This window comes from Octodon degus, unplaced genomic scaffold (assembly GCF_000260255.1).
Source record: "Octodon degus isolate 3935 unplaced genomic scaffold, OctDeg1.0 scaffold00098, whole genome shotgun sequence".
In the NCBI taxonomy this organism is placed as follows: domain Eukaryota; kingdom Metazoa; phylum Chordata; class Mammalia; order Rodentia; family Octodontidae; genus Octodon; species Octodon degus.
Window position 1 is genome coordinate 972,885 of NW_004524674.1, and position 18,884 is coordinate 991,768.

Here is an 18,884-nt window from a genome sequence, read left to right on the forward strand (position 1 = left end):
GATTCAAGAGCTCTCAACAGCCAGAAATGTTATTGCTATATCCAATCCAAGGATGCAACTAGAATACAAAAAGGACAAAGCACCTAGTGATGACCACTCCTCTGGAGTCATCATTAAAAATCAAGTAACTGCTTATTAACTGTTTCAGTATTTCAGCTAAATGACTTGAGAACTTTCTGGCAGATAGAAGACAGAAAAGCAAAAGGGAGTGTGTCAAAACAAAGAAGATAGAAAAGTTTAGTATGTGAAAGAAGAAAGGAGTTTAATGAAGCCTCAATGGTTTAAAGGAAATTAAATGGAAACTTTTAATCCTAATTGCTTTTCACCTGACATGCTTTAAGGAGTTTTAAAACCAATAAGAAACAATAAGGAAAGAAAACCTGCTAAAATCTTTTAGAATTTACACGATTCTTACTCTACTACAAGAAAGCATTATTTGGTACAAGGTGTATGTGTGGATGTACATGAACAGTATATATATTATCCAGATCATGTTGTGCTATGTACAGGTCTTTACAATTCTTCCTGAAGGTTAAAACAGTTCATTAGAATTCAAAATGCGTAATCATCTGAAAGTTGGCACTTGTTAGGCTCTTGTCAGCAATGATGACTGGCATGTTTTATTGCAGACCAGTTCCAGCCAGTGTTTGCCAACTTGTTACAACAGAAGTCCAGCAATAGGTGGGTAGAGTGCAGGAAAACAGTGCCATGTTTCTCAATTGGAGACCTGTAACAAAACAAACAGCATTATATAATGAATTTGTAAATTACAGAAGAATTGATTATAATTGTTATTTACATTCTATTTCCTTGGCAATAATTTTTTTTTGTGGGGGGGTATCGGTATCGTTTTAAAACAGGGTTTTATTACACAGTTCAGGCTGTCCTCAAACTCTCACAGTTCTCCTGCCTTGGCCTGCTGTGCTAGGATTACAGGTGTATGTCATGATGCCCAGCCTGGCAGCAAATTCTTAATTTTACTTTAAAAGCACTTTTGTGTTTGCCCATTAAAGAAATCACTAACCACACATAGCTACTTTTAAATTAATATTAATTAAATAAAACTTAAATTTGAGTTCATTAGACTAGCCACATTTCTAATATTCAACAGTAACATGTAGTTGCTGCCAGACTGAACAATACAGATAGATAGTTCTATTGTACAACATGTATAGATATTTGAATATTCAACTCACCTGTAATCTAGAACAGGATTTTTAGAAGTCAAATGACTTTAAAATTTAGAAATATTTGCGGGAAAAAAAAAAAAAAGGAAGTATTTGCGAATGTAAAGTTGGGCATGGTAACACACCTATAATCTCAGCACTCAGGAGCCTGAGTTCAAGCCACACAGTTCAAGACCAGCCTATCTCTGTTACTCTTCACTTGTTGCTCAGACAAATTTGTGACACTCAAAATCAGAGAAGGAAAGGTTTATTTAGCTCACAGTTACTGGAGGTTAACAGTCCATACTGAGCTGGCTCCAAGGCAGAGCAGCACATAGCAGAGAGCAACCTTTCATGGCAGCAGCAAAGGGCAGACAGCCAAGGGAGGAGTAGCGGCAACAATGGCTGCAGAAGGCAAGTCCGTCTCCTTTAAATTTCATTCAGGCTATCTGCCCCAGGCTGGGGGCCATAATCCCAGTGGCTCATGAGTCAGTCACAAACTCTAGAAATCCACCCTCTGACTACATGAAGCTTTGGGGAGACAACTACACACAAACCATAATACACCTGAACCTACATAGTGAGATTCTATTTTAAAAAAAAACAAGTAGTAGAGAGAAAACAATGTAAAATCACCGCACTTCTCAACCTGCTAATTTCTAGCTAACTCTTTTTTTTTTTTTTTAGCTGACTCTTAAGGTTCAATTCAAATCCACAAAAGACTATCCCAATAAACAGTTCTAATTACTTTTTATCTGCTGTTCCATATCCTTGGATTGGAAGTCAAGAATATCTATATAAAAACAACCACCATCTTATACAGTGCTTATGATGTGCCAAGCAATATGTTAAGTGCTTTACACTCAGGCAATAAGGGCTCACAATCACATCTAGAACAGGATTTTCCCCTTCTTTACAAAGAAAAAGCAAGACATGGTTATACAGCTAATGGAAACATATTTTTCCTATCCAAAAAGTTAAGAATAAAGCTGTTCAAAGTTTCGTAATAGGGATTGACCTCAGGATCCTGTGCTTGCCAAGCAGGCACTTATGCCGCTGACCTATCTCCCCGGCTCATCTCTAGCCCTTTTTATTTTGAGAGAGGACCTCACTATGTCACCAAACTGCCTAGGATGGACTCGAATTTGCAATCCTCCTGACTCAGCAGCCCAGAAAGCTGGGCTTACAAGTATGTATACATCTAGCTTGGGGTTGTAACTTTTAGATAATGTCCCTTGACAGTTTTACAAAGTTTTACAAAGATTATACTATACCCAAATTAATCCCTCACCAAAAATCTTCCGGGGCTAAAAGAGAACTGAGATTAGAGTTTGGACATTCAATGTAATCATTTCCCTGTGAAATAAGAGATGTGAATTTTCAAGGCCACAAAAGATTCATTTACATAGTGTTTCCAAGTAAAGTTTTAAAGAAAAATTATCCCAGGACTGATACTGCTAAGAGTACCTTAAAAGCTAAAATCAGGAAACCTAACCTTTCAATAGCAAGGACTCAGCTGTAAATAGCATTAACTTCTTCAACACTGAAAGAAAAATCTATCTTCCCTTTCTTTCAATAAAATTTATTCCAGAGAAGCTCAGTTCAGAAAGGCTAAGTGTGAAAACTGAAGCACTTATATGTTGACTGAAATTAAGTATTCTCTTAATTATTCCTGTTTAAAAAAACACAGGGGGGAAAAAAAAAAAACAATACACAGGGCCTTACCATGTAGCCCAGGCTGGTCTTAAACTTGCAAACCTCCTGCCTAGGCCTCCTGAGTAGCTGGAATTATAGGCATGTTACCACATCTGTTTTGTTTTTTTTGTTTTTTTTGGGGGGAGGGGCACTGTTCTTCATACATTAGTATCTCTGACATTTAATTATATGGTTGTCTATTTGAGTCTGTATTATTTATTTTAACTGCTAGGTAATATTCCATTGTATTGACAACAACTTATAAATCTGTGTATGTGACACTCAGGAATGAACACAGACCTTTAGCAACGAACTATATCCCCGGCCCTTTATTTTATTTTGTATTTTGAGACAAGGTCTCACTAAGTTGCTCAGGCTGGGCTCAAACTTGAAATCCTCCCGCTTTACCTCCCAGAATACTAGGCACTAAAGGTGTGCATTATGCCCAGCTTACAACTTACAGATGTTCCTCATTTAACAACTCAAACATACAACTCAAATGTGCACTGTTTGGACTTATGACCTTTCCCCCTTTATATTGATACAGTTCTGTACATTTTGTTTATATAGCCTCAATGTCCTTTGTGAGGTATAGTACACATTATGTACTATTTTAGTGCTGTAATTTTTCCTGACTGTACTGTACAGTAGTTTGATTTATTATGTCTTTTTTGAGACAAAATAATTGCTATGCAGTTCAGGGTGGCCTTGAGTTCACTTTGTAGCTCAAGCTGGTCTCAAACTCACAACGATCCTCCTGCCTCAGTCTCCCAAGTGCTGGAATTACAGATGTGCACCACAAGGCCTGGCAATACATTAGTTTTATGTTCTGTTCTACCTTATAGTGCCACACTTGAGAATTATGCAAATAAAAGCAACATCATGCAATGAGTTTCCTTTGCTTATTGTTTTGCTCTGAATATTGTAATGTATATACTATATACAATCCCTTACTTAGTAACCAATTCAATTAATAACCCAGACTCGGGACCATGTTCTATTAATTAAACAAGGAATGCCTATAGCCGATTGTATTTTAGGCACAACGGTTTTTTTTTGTTGTTTTTTTTGGTGGAACCAGGAATTGAACTCAGGTCCTTGCACTTGCCAGGGAAGCGCTTATGCTACTGAGCCATCTCCCCAGCCCCTGGGCACAATGTATTTGTTGAGTAAATAAATACAGCATTTATGCAAAGATGGCATACATGTCATAACAGAAAATGTGCCAACCCCCATTAGTATACTTTAGTTTGTTAGTTGCTCAAGTAATAGTTCCTGTTCCAGTTCTGGTTGCTTCTGTCTCTTAAAAAAACAGCTGGTCGCTGTGATGCACTGTATAAGCCAACCTTCAATTGACAAGCCAGTCTGCCTCTCTACTTCCTGGCTGCTTATCCCACATAAGCCTTAGACCACCAGAGATCAGAGCATGATATTTCGGGAGTGATTCCCAGCAATGCCCATTGATAAATAAATCTGCCTCCGAATCCAGGGCGTGGTTTTGGTTACTTCTACTGGCTATTGCAGTGTCATTTCTATAGTGCCTACAGAAAAACAAGCTATTTGACTTTTTTTTTTTTTGATATTGTGACAAGACAATCTCAGGCTAGTTTTGCCTTGATGCCCCCAAAAATATATATGGTTTGCCTGTTTCGATGCAGAAAAGAATGATTTGTAGTAGGCACTTATGAGACCCACTGATCACATATGATACAAGTAGAACAGTTGTGCCAAAGAGCCAGAAAAATTATCAGTGCACTCTTTATTGAGCTCACTTCTAGGATCTCTCTGTATAGTTTAAACTGGCCTCAAACTCATGGTGATCCTCTTGCCTCAGCTTCTCAAGAGCTAGGATTATAGGCATATGCCACCATGCCCAGCTTGGACTCACTAAGGACCATTTGCTTCCAACAGTCCTTCAGGTGATAATAAAACTGATACACTTGGAGTTAAATAAATTTTCAAATATAAACAGAATCTTTAGAAGTGATGCAGCAAGGGAGATAACTCAGTGGCATAAGTGCCTGCCTGGCAAATGCAAGGTCCCAAGTTTGATCCCCAGTTTAGAAAAAACAAGTGATGCTACTTTTGAATTTTTTGACATATATATGTCCTGTATCATATACATACATATATTTTCTCAAGGGGTATATATACATATGCTTTCAGAATCACAGGAAACAAGTGAACATTAATTCTCATTGTTATTCTGGATTATGAGATTGTTTAATGCATTCACTTTTTTGTCTTTTGCACTCCTCATTAGTAAGCTCCCTTACTACATATTAAAGATGTCTTTCTATCCACTAAAGTTTTTATTATAGCGGCAGATAGCAGTGGTTCCATGAATGCTAGTTTCCCTCTCAAAGATATTGGGTATTTTCAATAATTTTTACAGAGGCAGGCTCATGGTTCTGTGATATCTTGCTAGTAGCATTTTAATTTCATTGGTCCCTTGCAATGATCTGAAAAAACTCCTGAATGAGCCAAAAAGTGACTGGGTGTGATGGTGCATGCCTGTACTCCCAACACTCAGGAGGCTGACAAAGAAGGATCAGTGTATATTTGAAGCTAGCCAGGCTTAGCCAGGGAGTTTGAGGCCAGCCTGAACTATATGGCAAGACAATGTCCTTAAACCACTGACCCTTCAAAAAAAGATAAAAGTCCTTTAGCATAGTGGGTGGAGCTTTCACTTTCTTCCTTTATCTTCTTGTAGCACAAGTGATCTGAAAGGCTCAATACTTCAAAAGCTGTATTTTTAAAGATGGTAGAAACCAATGATCCAAGTATGAAACTGACTGAGTGGTCCCCTACTATTACTAGTTATTCCAAATGTGAAATAGGAATACACTAATTAGGAAATGGAATATGGCTGCTTCTGCAGAAAATGAAGTGATACACATGCAACCATACACATCTTTATTTTTGAGAAATCACTCTGGATTTCCACAAAGTACAACTAAGAAAAGCAAGCAGTCTTCTTATCACTAGCCAGGACACATAATGCCCAGTAGCCTGGGTCAGGTTCCCTAGGAAGTAGATTTGTTTATACTTGGTTTGCCAGGAAGTGCTCTCAAAGCCAAAGGTGAAGGAAGCAGGCTTATGCAGAAGATGAACTGATGTGCATGGTGGTAGGTGGAGGCCAAGGCTTTGCACATGTTAGGCAAGCACTTTACCACTGTGCTACACTCTGGCCCTGCTTCTTTAATCTTAAGTTTTTCTTATTAGTTTCATCATTAACAGTACATACACCATATTGTTTTTACTATCCTGTTCTATAAAATGAAGTATGGTGACTCAACAGTACTTTTAGGCTACACCTTTTGCTAAACAGACTACTTTATTTATTTTTATTTTTTATATTTTATTTTATTTTTAATTTTATTTATTTATTTATTTGTGTGTGTGGCCAGCTCAGCCCACAGGGGGCGGGGCTGGCTGGCATGTGGTGCTGGGGGATTGAACCGTGGTCCCTGTGCTCTGCTAAGCTTGTTCTAAATAGGTGCTTTAGACCACTGAGCCATCTCACCAGCCCCCTAAACAGACTACTTTAATAAGTGAGATTTAAAGTTACATATATGCTATGTTTAAACATAAATTAACTCACCCTACTACTAAAGTAGGTAATACACAATCCCTTACAAAGTTATAAGAGATATTTGGTGAGTATGGTGTATGTCTATAATCATGGCTGCTTTAGGAGGCTGATGCAGAAAAATCAGAAGTTCCAGACCAGCCAGGGCAACTTTGGGAAACTTTGTCTCAGTTAAAAAAGAAAAGGGATATAGCTCAGCAGCAGAGCACCTATCTAGCTACACAAGGCCTTGAGCTCAGTCTTCAGTGTGGCGAGATATTTTATTTCTGACACTTCATTAGTACTACTAAATTCATTTTCTATATGATATCAAGGTAAATATAGTGAAACTATTGGTTATTCACAAAATTTATAATGTAGTACTGAAAAGTTCTGGATAAATGTAGGCTTTGTAGGATTATTTTACTCTTTTTTCTGGTTATCAAAGCCCTAACATTAAAACATGTATGAGTGTGGAAAGGCCGTCCAGATAGCTCAGAAGATTAAAGTGCCTGCTTAGGCAGACCCAGGGCCCTGAGGTTCGATCCTTGGACCTGCAGTGCGGGCTGGGCCACAGCCTCCAGGGCTGGCTGAGATGGTGATTGAGACTGGGCGTGATGGCATGCCCTGTAATCCCAGCGCTTGGGAGGCTGAAAACAGGAGAATCACAAGTCCTATCTATGTAGTGATACCCTGTATACCATGTACACCCTGTCCTAAATTCATAAGAAAGAAAGAAAATAAATTAACTGGTATGGAGAACAAGCCCTCAGGGTTTTCTTGGTTTTAAAAGGATGTAACATCTATAAAGAAACAACGCAGTGAGTTCAGCTTTGTCAAGACTGACATGGACATTGTTTATAGGATGACTATAAAAAATGTTCCACACAAGGAGATTAAGGCAAGAATCTGTTAATAAGATCTTTTTTTTTTTTTTTTTTTTTTTTTGGCGGAAGTGGGGATTGAACTCAGATCCTTGCGTTTGTCAGTCAAGCGCTTATCCTACTGAGCCATCTCCCCAGCCCCTGTTAATAAGATCTTGATCTAAAGATATTATAGGCAAAAGAACAGACCAGTTACAAGAACCACAGACTTAAAGAAAAAAGAATCACAGACTATATATGATGGAAGTATCAGTAAACAGAGAATAAAAATTATTAGCAAACACTGAATAAAAACAAATGATATAAACAAGACGTTGAAAACAGGAATCATTTGAGAAAGGAAAGATTATTGTTATACCTACTAGTAGGAAAAATATATTTTCAGCATTTAAGGGTCACTCCAGAGGCTCAAGCAGGAGGATCTCTGAGAGTTCAAGGCCAGCCTAGGATACTTACAAAGTGAGTTCAAGGCCTGCCTGCACTACATAGTGACACCCTGCCTCAAAAAATACATACATACATACATACATACATACATAATTAATTAATTAAGGGGATCTAAAATTACATATGAGTGTTTCCAGAAAACTAGCGATATCAAATATGTCAGCAGGATTAAGTGGTGAATAGACTATAAACTTACTTGTAGCTTGTATCTTTGTATTTGATACATTTGATCATCAAAATAACAAAAATTCAGACAGTGTTGTGCTAGATTAGGGACAGATTAATTCAAGCAGTATAAATAGGGTTAGCTTGGTGGTGGATGCCCTATAATCCCACACCACTAGGGAGCCTGAGGCAGGAGAATCAGCAACAGTTCAAAACCATCAAGAACTATACCAAGGCTACCCTCATCAACATAAAACTCTAGGGAGGGAGAGGGAAAAGAAGATGGAAAGAGAAAGGGTTGAGGTGATTTTAGATCATTACTTGGCACTGTGTATCAATGAAGAAAGGAAGACTTCTCAATACTTTGAGGAGCAGACAAGCTGTACCACATCATGCACAAAAATCAATTGCAGTATATTAATAGAGATGGGAGGCAAAGATTGAAATAGTTCAGGGGATAATATAAAATAGCAGCTTTTTGGTGGCAGGAAAGAGGAGGACATTTTAATTAAGACACAGGAATGTAAAATCCACAAAGGACTAATGAATTCAACTACATTAAAAGAACTATTAATTCAAATATACCATGGCATAACAAGCATTCAAACCAACATTCTCACAGAAAAATAATTCTAGAAACCTGCAGGTGTTTCACATACAAAAACCCCCCTCAATGGTCAACTCATGAAACAATATGCAATTTCACTGGTATATAGGGTGCTGCATATCAAGTTCACAATGACCTATCATTTTTTACTGCATTTACAGCATGTCTAATTGGCAAATATTTTTTATAATTGTTTGAAGAGTATAAACAAGAGCAAGAAAAATAAAAAAGACATTTTTAAACATGCAGATTTTTGAAATTTTAGATGTATGATAATATTAAATTTTGGAGAAGCTAGGGAGCAAATGGGATTACTGTGGTTGCCAACAGGAGCATATAGAAGCAAAATTTTTGTTCTTTTTTTTTTTTTTGTTTTTTTGGAGACAGGGTCTCAGGCTGGCCTGAAATGACTATGTAGCCCACCCAGGCTGGCCTTGAACTCCAGCTGATCATTCTGCCTGAGTGCTTCAATTACAGGTACATGCCATCACACCCAGCTTGGAGGCAAAACTTTCATTTTGGCCTTATTTAGCCAAAATTATGTGCATGCATCCTTCAGAATGACAACTCCACTTTTAGGTATATGCTCTAAAGCAGTGCTGGCAAACCTATGTATGGCACATTCCTTGCAGCCAGATGTTTGTTATGGAAAGCTCTAAAAGGTTCCCTATCACTGCCCTTGAGAAACATCTGGAAACAAGGACAGCCACACTCTACTATGGTAAAAACAAAACATGTGATGGCACATACTTGTAGTCTCAGCATTCTGGGAGGCTGAGCCAGGGGACTGTGAAGTTCTAGTTCAAGCCGGGTAATTTGATAGTTTTATTTTTTTATGTATTTGGTACAGGGTCTCACTACACAGCTTGGACTAGACTCAGACTAGTAGTGATCCTCCTATTTTTAGCCTCCCCAGTGCTAGGATTATTGGCGTGTGCCACCATGCCTGGTCTTGGTGGCTCAGTGCACCCTGGGGTGGGGAAGGCATAGCACGCAATGTTGGGGATTGAACCCCAGTCCTTGCACTTGCTGAAGCAGGCACTTAGTCTGCTGAGGTATCTCACAGGCCCTCAAGCTGGGCAATTTAATGACTTAAGAAAGAACTTGTCTCAAAACAAAAAATCCTAAGGGGGAGAAAGTATGAAGTGTGAAGGCCCTGAGCTCAATCCTCAGTCCTACATGGGAGAATGAAAAAGGAAAAAAAAAAAAATTACAGCAGGGCAGAAGCAATTTCCTTGCCCCAAATCTGAAAAGAATAGCAATTAGAATAAAATGTAGACGGGTGATTTTTCTAATGAAATACTGAAAAAGATAAACCGTAGTTACTTGCAACACAGGTCGATGTGAAGGACCTGTGTTGCAATGAATGAATAATGATCATAAAAGAATATATCTATTATAATTTCATAGATATAAGTTGAAAAGTATATAATACATTGCTTAAGAACACAAATTTAGGGGGGCTGGGCAGATAGCTCAGTTAAATAAGTGTTTGCCTGGCAAGCTCAAGGGCTTGAGTTCAATCCTTGGCTCCGAAAAAAAAAAAAAAAAATTTGGAGAAATTACGAACAGTAAAAATCCAGAATTAAAATGTGAAAAAGGAATGGGCATGGTGGTGGTAAATATTCAGATTCTTTAGATAATAAATTTCACAGTTTCATATCTCAGGATTAATTTTTTTTTTTTTTTTTTTAAATCTAGTAACATACATGGTTGAGGCTGAAGCAGGATTGCTGTGAGTTTGAGGCCAGCCTGGGCTACAAAGTGAGGTCAGGGCAGGCTGAACTGCATACTAAAACCCTGTCTCAAACAAAACGAAACAAAACAAAAGAAACATACACAGTCAATTCATCTACATTACATCCTCTTCTAAGTCAGATGGGGGCCTTCCATCTTTCATTACTTGCTAGACTTACAACAGAACTTATAAACAAACATTATGCAGTGACAGAGAAACTTATTTATATAATGAGAGAGGGTCTCAGTATGTAATTCAGCTTGGCCTTGAACTTACTATTTAGCACAGGCTGACCTCAAATTCACAATGATCCTCCTGACTCAGTCTACCAAGTGCTGCGTGCACCACCATGCCAGGCTGAGAAACTTTCTTTACTTGCCCTGTCAGTGAAAAGATCAAGGAAGTAAAAAATCAACTAAAGGGGAAGGAGAAAAAAGAAAAATGTTTAATGGTTTTGGCAGTGTAATATGAAATGGGATTCTTATTTTTTTAAGATGTACAAAAACCAAAATTTAAGTTATCCTTTACCATATATAATATTCATTACAAGAAGATGCAAGAAACATCAGGATGGTAGGCTTTAGACAAAATGCAAGAAACTAAACTGAAATAAAAACTTGATTGTCAGAAATTTTACTATCAGTAAAAAGAAAACTGGTTTGGTAATACTGCTTTAAAAAACAAAAAGGCAAAACCAAAGAAATCAAACAATTCATAAAACACAATAAAAAAAATTATCACAGAACTTAAAAGATAAAGAAAACAGTATATTTAAAATGAACTTACCCTGAAATAAATGAAATTTCTAGCTGCTGAATAAATGTCACTCAAAAGCAGTTTCTTGGCTTTTTCTTACACAGCGCGCAACTTTCCTTTTAAATTCCCCATTTCTGTCTTCCCTCCATTCTTTCTGTAGATACAAAGATAATATCAAGTGATTTGATACAAATGTCTTCTTATAATCTCATATATTTAACTTCAAATACATCCTTTTGGTGATCTGCACACTTTAAATGGTAAATTGCTAAAACTAGAAAAAGCAGGGGCTGGGGACATGGCACAGTAGGGTAAGTGCTTGCCTGGCAAGCACAAGGGCCTGAGTTCATTCTCCAGTTCTGCCATAAATAAATAAATAAACAAACAAACAAGAAAAGCAGTCAGTAGTATTTGTGCATTTTTTTTTTTTTTTTTTGAAACAGGGTCACAGGTTTGGAATACGGCTCAGAGGCATAGTGCCTGCCAGACAAGTGTGAGGTCGTAAGTTTGATTTCAGGTACTCCCCCCACCCAAAAAAAAAATACAAAAAACAAAACCTCCAAAAAACAAGGTCTTGCTGCACAGTTCAGGCAGGCCCTGAACTCACTATGTAGCTCTGAGGCTGGTCTCCAACTCAGAGCTATCCTCCTGCTTCAGCTTCTTGAGTGTTGGGATTACAGTTTTATCACCACACCCGACCAAAAATATAAGGCACTGTGCTGGGACGTGCAAGCAGAAATTTCTATGCAGGAAAAGAATTTACAGGAAACATTATTTTCAAATGGAAAAGAGCTGGGCAAATAGCTCAGCAGATTAAAGCGCCTGTAAACAGGCACAGGGATAGGGGTTCGATCCCCAGGCCTTCCTGTCGGCCCCACCCCCGGGACTCACTGAGATAGCAATTGAGACTGGGCAGGGTGACACAGCTTGTAATCCAGCACTTGGGAGGCTGTAAACAGGCAGATCACTAGGAGTCTCATCTAGTAGTGAGACCCTCAACATCCTGTAGACCCTTCCCTAAAAATTCAAGGGGGAAAAAAAAAAAAGGAAGGGGCCAGGGAGATGGCTCAGTAGAATAAGCACTTGCCTGGCAAGCGCAGGGCCTGAGTTCAATCCCTGGTTCAGCAAAAAAAAAAGGAAAAGAGACCATAAAAGAAGTTGCAGTGTAGTATTACTCTAAAAAGAAAGCTACAATTTACAAATAAGACATTCAAATTATCTAAACAATTACCAACTCTGCACCTGGAAACAAGCAGAAAGCAAAGTCAGCATAAACGTACCTCCTACCTAAGGAAGACAGATGAGACACATCGTACTGTGATGTTACAGAGTACTAGCAGAGTGAAAGGAGGGGCAAATGTGTGATGTATCATTGTCCCTTTAAGACACATGCACATAGAACCCACAGTAGCACTAGCAGCTAAAGTAGAACAGAATTAATTTTACCCAGGATGCAGAAAGCCGGAAATGCTCACAAAAAATGTTCAACCTGTATTTCTCTTTCTTTGAATGTTATCAATTTAGAGACAACAAAGACTAAAGAAATCTTCACTTCTTGCCCCAGGAAAAGAGATTCAAAAAGTTTTTGCCTTTAAGACAAGACACATTGGGCTGGGGAAATATAGCTCAGCAGTCTAAGCACCTGTCTGGCAAGCACAAGGACCTGGCTTTGATTCCCAGTAACACATGCCTTGCAAGCCCTGTACCATGCCGACTACCAAAACCAGGCATGGTGGCATAGGCCTGTAATCCCAGCATTGGGGAGGCTGACACAGAAGGATCACTAGAGTCTTAGCTGCATAGTGAGACCCTGTACCAAACAAAGTAAAATAAATGAATTTCATTTAAAAAAAAAGGTAGGACCAAAAGCAAATTATTACTAACACTGTCTAATCAAAAATAATGCTGACAGAGAATAGTAAAGACTCTCATCCAAGCCAGAAAGTCTTTCTGGTATCCCCAGTCAGGGAAAAGGAATCTCAAAATTGAGGAAAAACAGGGGAAATATAAATGTAAACTAGACACATGAATATCTGTAGGAATTACAGCAAATTTGGCATAATAATAGCATTGTGGTTATTCATAAGAATGTCCTAATCTTTCAGATCTTTGAAGTCTGTATGAGTATTTATAATTTCTGTAATAATCCTTCTTCCCCCCATTGGTGACTAAACCTGAGGGCTTTAAAAGAAAAAAAAAAATTTTTTTTTGAGACAGGCTTCACTAAAAGATGACCGGGCTAAAATTGTGATCCTTCTACTTTCCAGAGCATTAATACTGTGGGTAGGGGCTACCACATCTGGCTTCTTTGTGTGTGCATGTATGCTTGCATGTGTATGTTTATATATGTTAACAAAGTCTTTTATTACATGTTTGCTGTACATAATCTGGCTATATTTTTAAGTAAACAGATGCAAGAGGCAATTCTGGTTAAAGGGTAAAGACAATCTCAAGAAATGGTAATCTAAAAATTGTACCATAATAGATAATCAAGAAAACAGAGAAGGCCAGGATGTAATGTAGCTCAGCAGCCTATGTGTGACAAGCACAACATCCTGAATTTGATCTCCATACCAAAAAAGAAAAACAAAAGCAAAGGTTAAAGAGAACAGAGAGATCACAGAGGAAGAGGTGATTATAGTACTGTACAAAAAAGAAAAAAGGACTCTCATCAGTGGCAGACAGTATGGACAAGAACTCACAAAGGCGTGTAACTGATGCTCTCTGGCAAATGACACAAGACTGGTAAGGATGACTTCTCAGCAAGGAGAAGAACAATGAATGATGGTTCCAAAGAAGAGACTAGACAATAGAGCAAACATTTGTTGAGTTCATTGGCTCATGTACTATGCTTACCAGGTGGGTATTATCAACCCCATTTTATATGCAGAGAAACTATGAATTTAATATAGCAAAAGTATATATGTTGATCTCTGCTTACCTGAGACACTATTAAAGTGATCACACTGGAATTTTTTTCATACTATAACCCTCAATATGAAAGAAAACAGCAATGAAGCAACCCAACAATGGAGGGGATTAGAAGAAAAAAATCAGATATAAGAGTTTTAAAACTTGCACTACAGAAGAAAAAGTAGCAAACAACAGAGTCTCAATGGAATGAGAAAAAAAGGATGAAATGGGCATATTAAAAAGTCTAAAAAAACTAAGACTTGGAAATGGTCAACTGAGAAAAGCCCAAGAAAGATTTTCTTTTCTTTTTTTTTTTTTTTTTTTTTTTGGGGGGGGGGGAGCTGGCTCAGGTTGCTTAAGGGTGGGTCTGGTAAGGCATGAGGAGCAAGGGATTGAACCACGGTATCCTGCACCTGGCTGCCTGACTGCATATGCATAAGCAGGCACTTAGAGAAAAGTCCAAGAAATACAGCTAAAAACAAAGACTAAAGTCTTTGCACTCAAGATTTCCCCCTCATAGCTAAAAACTTTCCTCAAATAATGATTACAGATATAAATTTTACACATGTATCTCAATCTGGGTAAAAATTAGATTAAGTTTTCTTTCAAAAAACAATATTAAATATGGAAACATTCTCAAAATAATTTTAAAAGTCTTTAAACTCAAATATCAAGGATGAAAAATTAAAGACTTTCAACTACATTGAGAATTCAGAAAACTAAAAATAAAAAACCCTATAAAAAATGGAATAACAAAAACAGGTTACTTAGGGGCTGGTGAGATGGCTCAGTAGTCTAAAGCACCTACTTAGAACAAGCTTAGCAAAGCACAGTGACAGCGGTTCAATCCCCAGCACCACATGCCAGCCAGCCCCGCCCCCTGGTGGGCTGAGCTGGCCACACACACACACACACACACACACACACACAAATAATTTTTTTAAAAAAACAGGTTACTTAGAAATGGTGAAAAATCAGCAAAGCATCAACTTTGCAGCAATGAGAAAAGGCAAAGAACACATTCTGTATAAAAATTTTGCACAACTTTACATAAAAGATCAATTAAGCATAAAAGATAAAAACATCTTCAATCATGAAAGGAATCTGAATTTAATTCCTCCATAGCCTAAGACATTAATCTAGAATGAAGTACCTAGCAAAAAAAGGAAGCAAATCAAAAGGGGAATCCAGGATACAGAAGATGTGATCCAGAAGAACAATAAAGGGGAAACCCAAGGGAGGCTGCTGGCAGTAGGCTGACAGAATGAACCTAATTTCAAGCCAAACAATGGAGGAATCTAGAACAAAGTTCTCAGCCCCAGCCTTAAACCCCACTAAAAGTATGGACTTATTTCTGCCATTTTGGTTGTTGTTTTCTGGCTCCTCTATAGATTTTCTCTTTCCTTTCCTTTGTGATTAAGTGATTTTCTCAATTGGTGTGCTTTGATTTTTTTTAAAAAACTTTTTCTGCATCTACTGGAGATTAATACTTTATATTTTCCATGAAGCTTATAAGAATACTTAATGGTTATTAACAGGCTATCTTAAGCTATTAACAATATACCTTTTATGAGGGTGGGAAAGAGTCTCACTCACTATGTAATTCAAGCTGACCCTGGACTCACTCTGTAGCCTAGGCTGGCCTTCAAACGGTTAGCAGTCCTGCCTCAGCCTCCCAAGGGCTGGGATTACAGGCATGCACCACCACAGCCGGCAACAACTTACCTTTGATGCATAAAAACTTGCATTTTTACTCCACACATCCCCATCCAACATTTATAAGTAAAATTTAAAATGTCACAATGTGCTTCTTTTGATGTACTGTATCCCTTATCACAGTATTACAGCCACATTACTGTAGCCACAATAAGATATAAAATTTATTATATATTTTGTATTAATGATGTTTTTGGAACCAGGTGGTATATACCTATGATCCCAGCACTCTGGAGGCTAAGAGGCCAGAAGATCACTGTGACTTCAAGACCAGCTTCAAATGCATAGAGAGACCCTATATCAAATCACCAATATTGTATTGTAGAGTGGGGGTCCCCCCCCGCTTTTTTTTTTTCCCCCCCAGGAGGGCCAGTGTTTCTGAGACAGGGTTTCACTACGCAGTTCAGCCTTGCCTCAAACTCACAGTGATCCTCCTGAATCAGCCTCCTTAGTGCTGGGGTTACAGATGTGCACCACCACACCCAGCCTTTATTGTGTTCTTGATGTACACATATTCCAACATTACCATGTCACACATGAAGGTTTTGTAGACTGTTTTGTTATTTGTTTGAGACAGGGTCTCATTACGTAGTACATACTGGTCTTGAATTCATGGTGATCCTGCCTCAGCCTCCCAAATACTGGGATTACAGGCATGTAATCAAGTGCTATCAAGTCAAGTTTTATTAATAGGAAGAGAAACGGGAAGGGATGACCTTACCGCAGCATCCACATTAGCAGGTGAGTCCCCATTAGGGTCTGCCAGCATCGAAATGACACTAATCATGATGGTTTCCACAGTGTGGATAGGGAGCCAGCGTTCCTCTGGTTTTTCATAACCGTATTTATCCTCACCAGGTTCATGAAGAATAGAAATGCAAACATCACCATTTTTATCAACTGCAAAATTAAAGAATAGTTTTGTTTAATATCATTAATTTGATTATACATAAAATAGTATTAGAAGTGTGATCCTGCTCCACATAGTACTTGCTTAAAACATTACTTGCATACAGATAATTTCTAAAACGGCATCTGCTAACTGATTACTAAGGATATAGACCTTTATCAAACGCACATAGTCCACCTGAAAACCTCAGGAATGAAAACTATTTCCATCCTGTCAAACTTTTAAGACATCTAGCACATAGATAGTGCTTAGCACTTACACGGAGTAAACACAACGTATGGGAATAAATGTGAACTACTGAATTTGTTCCTCATTTGCAAACAATGTAAGATCTAAACTGGTAAACTAAGTTTTTATGTAATGATCTCCTAGTTTGACCACAAACCTACTGATTTAAATTGATGGTTAAAAGCCTAGAAATTTTCTTTTAAAAATTAAATTAATATAGTGACACACTTTTAAAATCAAATAAAAGCAAAATTATATTTTAAGGGAAGGAGTGTGCTTAAATTCACAAAAGGAGTATGTCATATTGTCTCAAAATTTATCAACATGTGTGATACTCATGAGGCCTCTTCCCTACCAATCCATTTTACCATAAGTAGAGACATATGTTCATATAACTGGATCTTAACTTTGAAGTGGTTCTATAAAGAATAAAATATTGGCTAAAACAAATTAATCCACAAATCCATTTATATATCATAAATACTCCCTATTAGTGAAAATAATCTTTTAAGAGAGTAAAAACTTGTCCTCTTTTTTGTTTTCTATAGCAATTGCTTTATTCTAAAATTGATGGGGTGCTTCGAATTTCCCTCTTCCTTCAGCCAGGCAGAAAAACGTCCTCAGACACTAGGCAGCCTCCACAGGAGGACCCACAACTGTGGGCTGCTGGGGTGGGAAGCTGTCCTCTATCTATCCATCTATCTATTAATTTTTAATGTATTTAGTACAGGGGTCTACAGGGTCTCACTACAGAGCTCAGACTCATAGTGATCCTCCTGTTTTCAGCCTCCCAAGCGCTGGGATTACAGGCATGCACCACCACGCCCAGTCTCAATCGCCTGGCCACACAGGCATACCAGGGTATCAAACCCCAGTTTCTGAGTATGCCTACACAGGCACTTTAATCCACTGAGTTATCTGGCTGGCCCTGTCTTTTTTTAAAAAGCACACTTTTAGAGAAACTTGGGGAGGAGCTTTTTGAGAAAGAGTCTCACTATGTAGTACATGTTAGCCTTGAACTCCCAATGATCTTCTTGCTTCAGTCTCCCAAGTGCTAGGATTACAACAGGCAAGCGCCACCATGCCTGGCTGTTGAAATTTTTAAAAGTACGTTTAAGTTCAAATAAAATATCCAGGCTTAATCATGCTTCCAAATTCCATAAATAACCAATATTTATGTACATTTCATTCCTATCTTATTCTATGTTGAACCTAACAAAACCTTGTGAAGGGGTCAGGAAGATGGCTCAGTAGAATAAGCACTACCCTGGCAAGCACAAGGGTCTGAGTTCAATCCCTGGTTCTGCCAAAACAAACAAAACAAAACACTTTGTTAATAAATATAGATTTAAAGCTTTTTTTTCATGTCGTAATGTTACTGGCAGCCAGAATCAAGGGATGGTAATATATATCATTGCCTACTGTATGCCTGATACGGGGGTACAACAATAAATAAGAGAGAAGGCGCATGTCTTCAGTTTTTAGTATATATAAGCTTTTGTTTTACTTTGCAACTAAAGCTTGAATTCAGGTAATGCTGATTACATCTCCAATCCTTTTTGTGGTAAGATCTCAGTAAGCTTCCCAGACTGGTCTCAAACTCTAAATCCTCCTGCCTAACCTTCCCAAGTAGTTTCCTCACACAAGTATATGCCACTATGCCCTGTTTATAATTATTTTCTTAAATGGCCAGTCAATTCTAAATTCCTCATTACCACCCACATTGCATAGTGAACAAGTAATTAAACTGCCCTTACTGGTGCTTGCTTCTCTGAGATTTTATTGTTTTGTTTTGCTTTGTTTTGGGGGAGTGGTTTGTGACAAGGTCTCACTGTATAGTTCAGGCTGGACTTAAACTTTAAACTCTTGAAAGATTTTCCTGCCTCAGCCTCCTGAGTGCTGGAATTATAGGCATGCGCCATCTCACTTAGCTGTTTTTTTATTGTTTTCTATGTCAACCATGAATCTCTCTCCTCGCTATCTGTCTGGCTTCTTTTCCTACCTTCCACTAGATTAAGCTTTCTAGAACAAAAATATAATCAAGACAAACCTATAATACAATTTTAAATTGATCAATTTAAAGTCTCC

General features: G+C 38.0%; 1 protein-coding gene across 1 annotated transcript in view; it reads right to left on the reverse strand.

Moving 5' to 3' along the window:
• Positions 1 to 89: 89 nt before the first annotated feature.
• Positions 90 to 18,884, reverse strand: part of Ube2g1 (ubiquitin conjugating enzyme E2 G1) — a 91,502-nt gene continuing 72,707 nt past the window's right edge. Inside the window, exons 4-6 of the mRNA XM_004638297.2 lie at positions 16,380 to 16,558; positions 11,060 to 11,183; positions 90 to 727 (exon numbers count right to left, since the gene is read on the reverse strand). Coding sequence (XP_004638354.1) covers positions 11,097 to 11,183; positions 16,380 to 16,558 — 266 coding nt within the window. The 3' untranslated portion in view covers positions 90 to 727; positions 11,060 to 11,096. The remainder of the gene's footprint in view (positions 728 to 11,059; positions 11,184 to 16,379; positions 16,559 to 18,884) is intronic.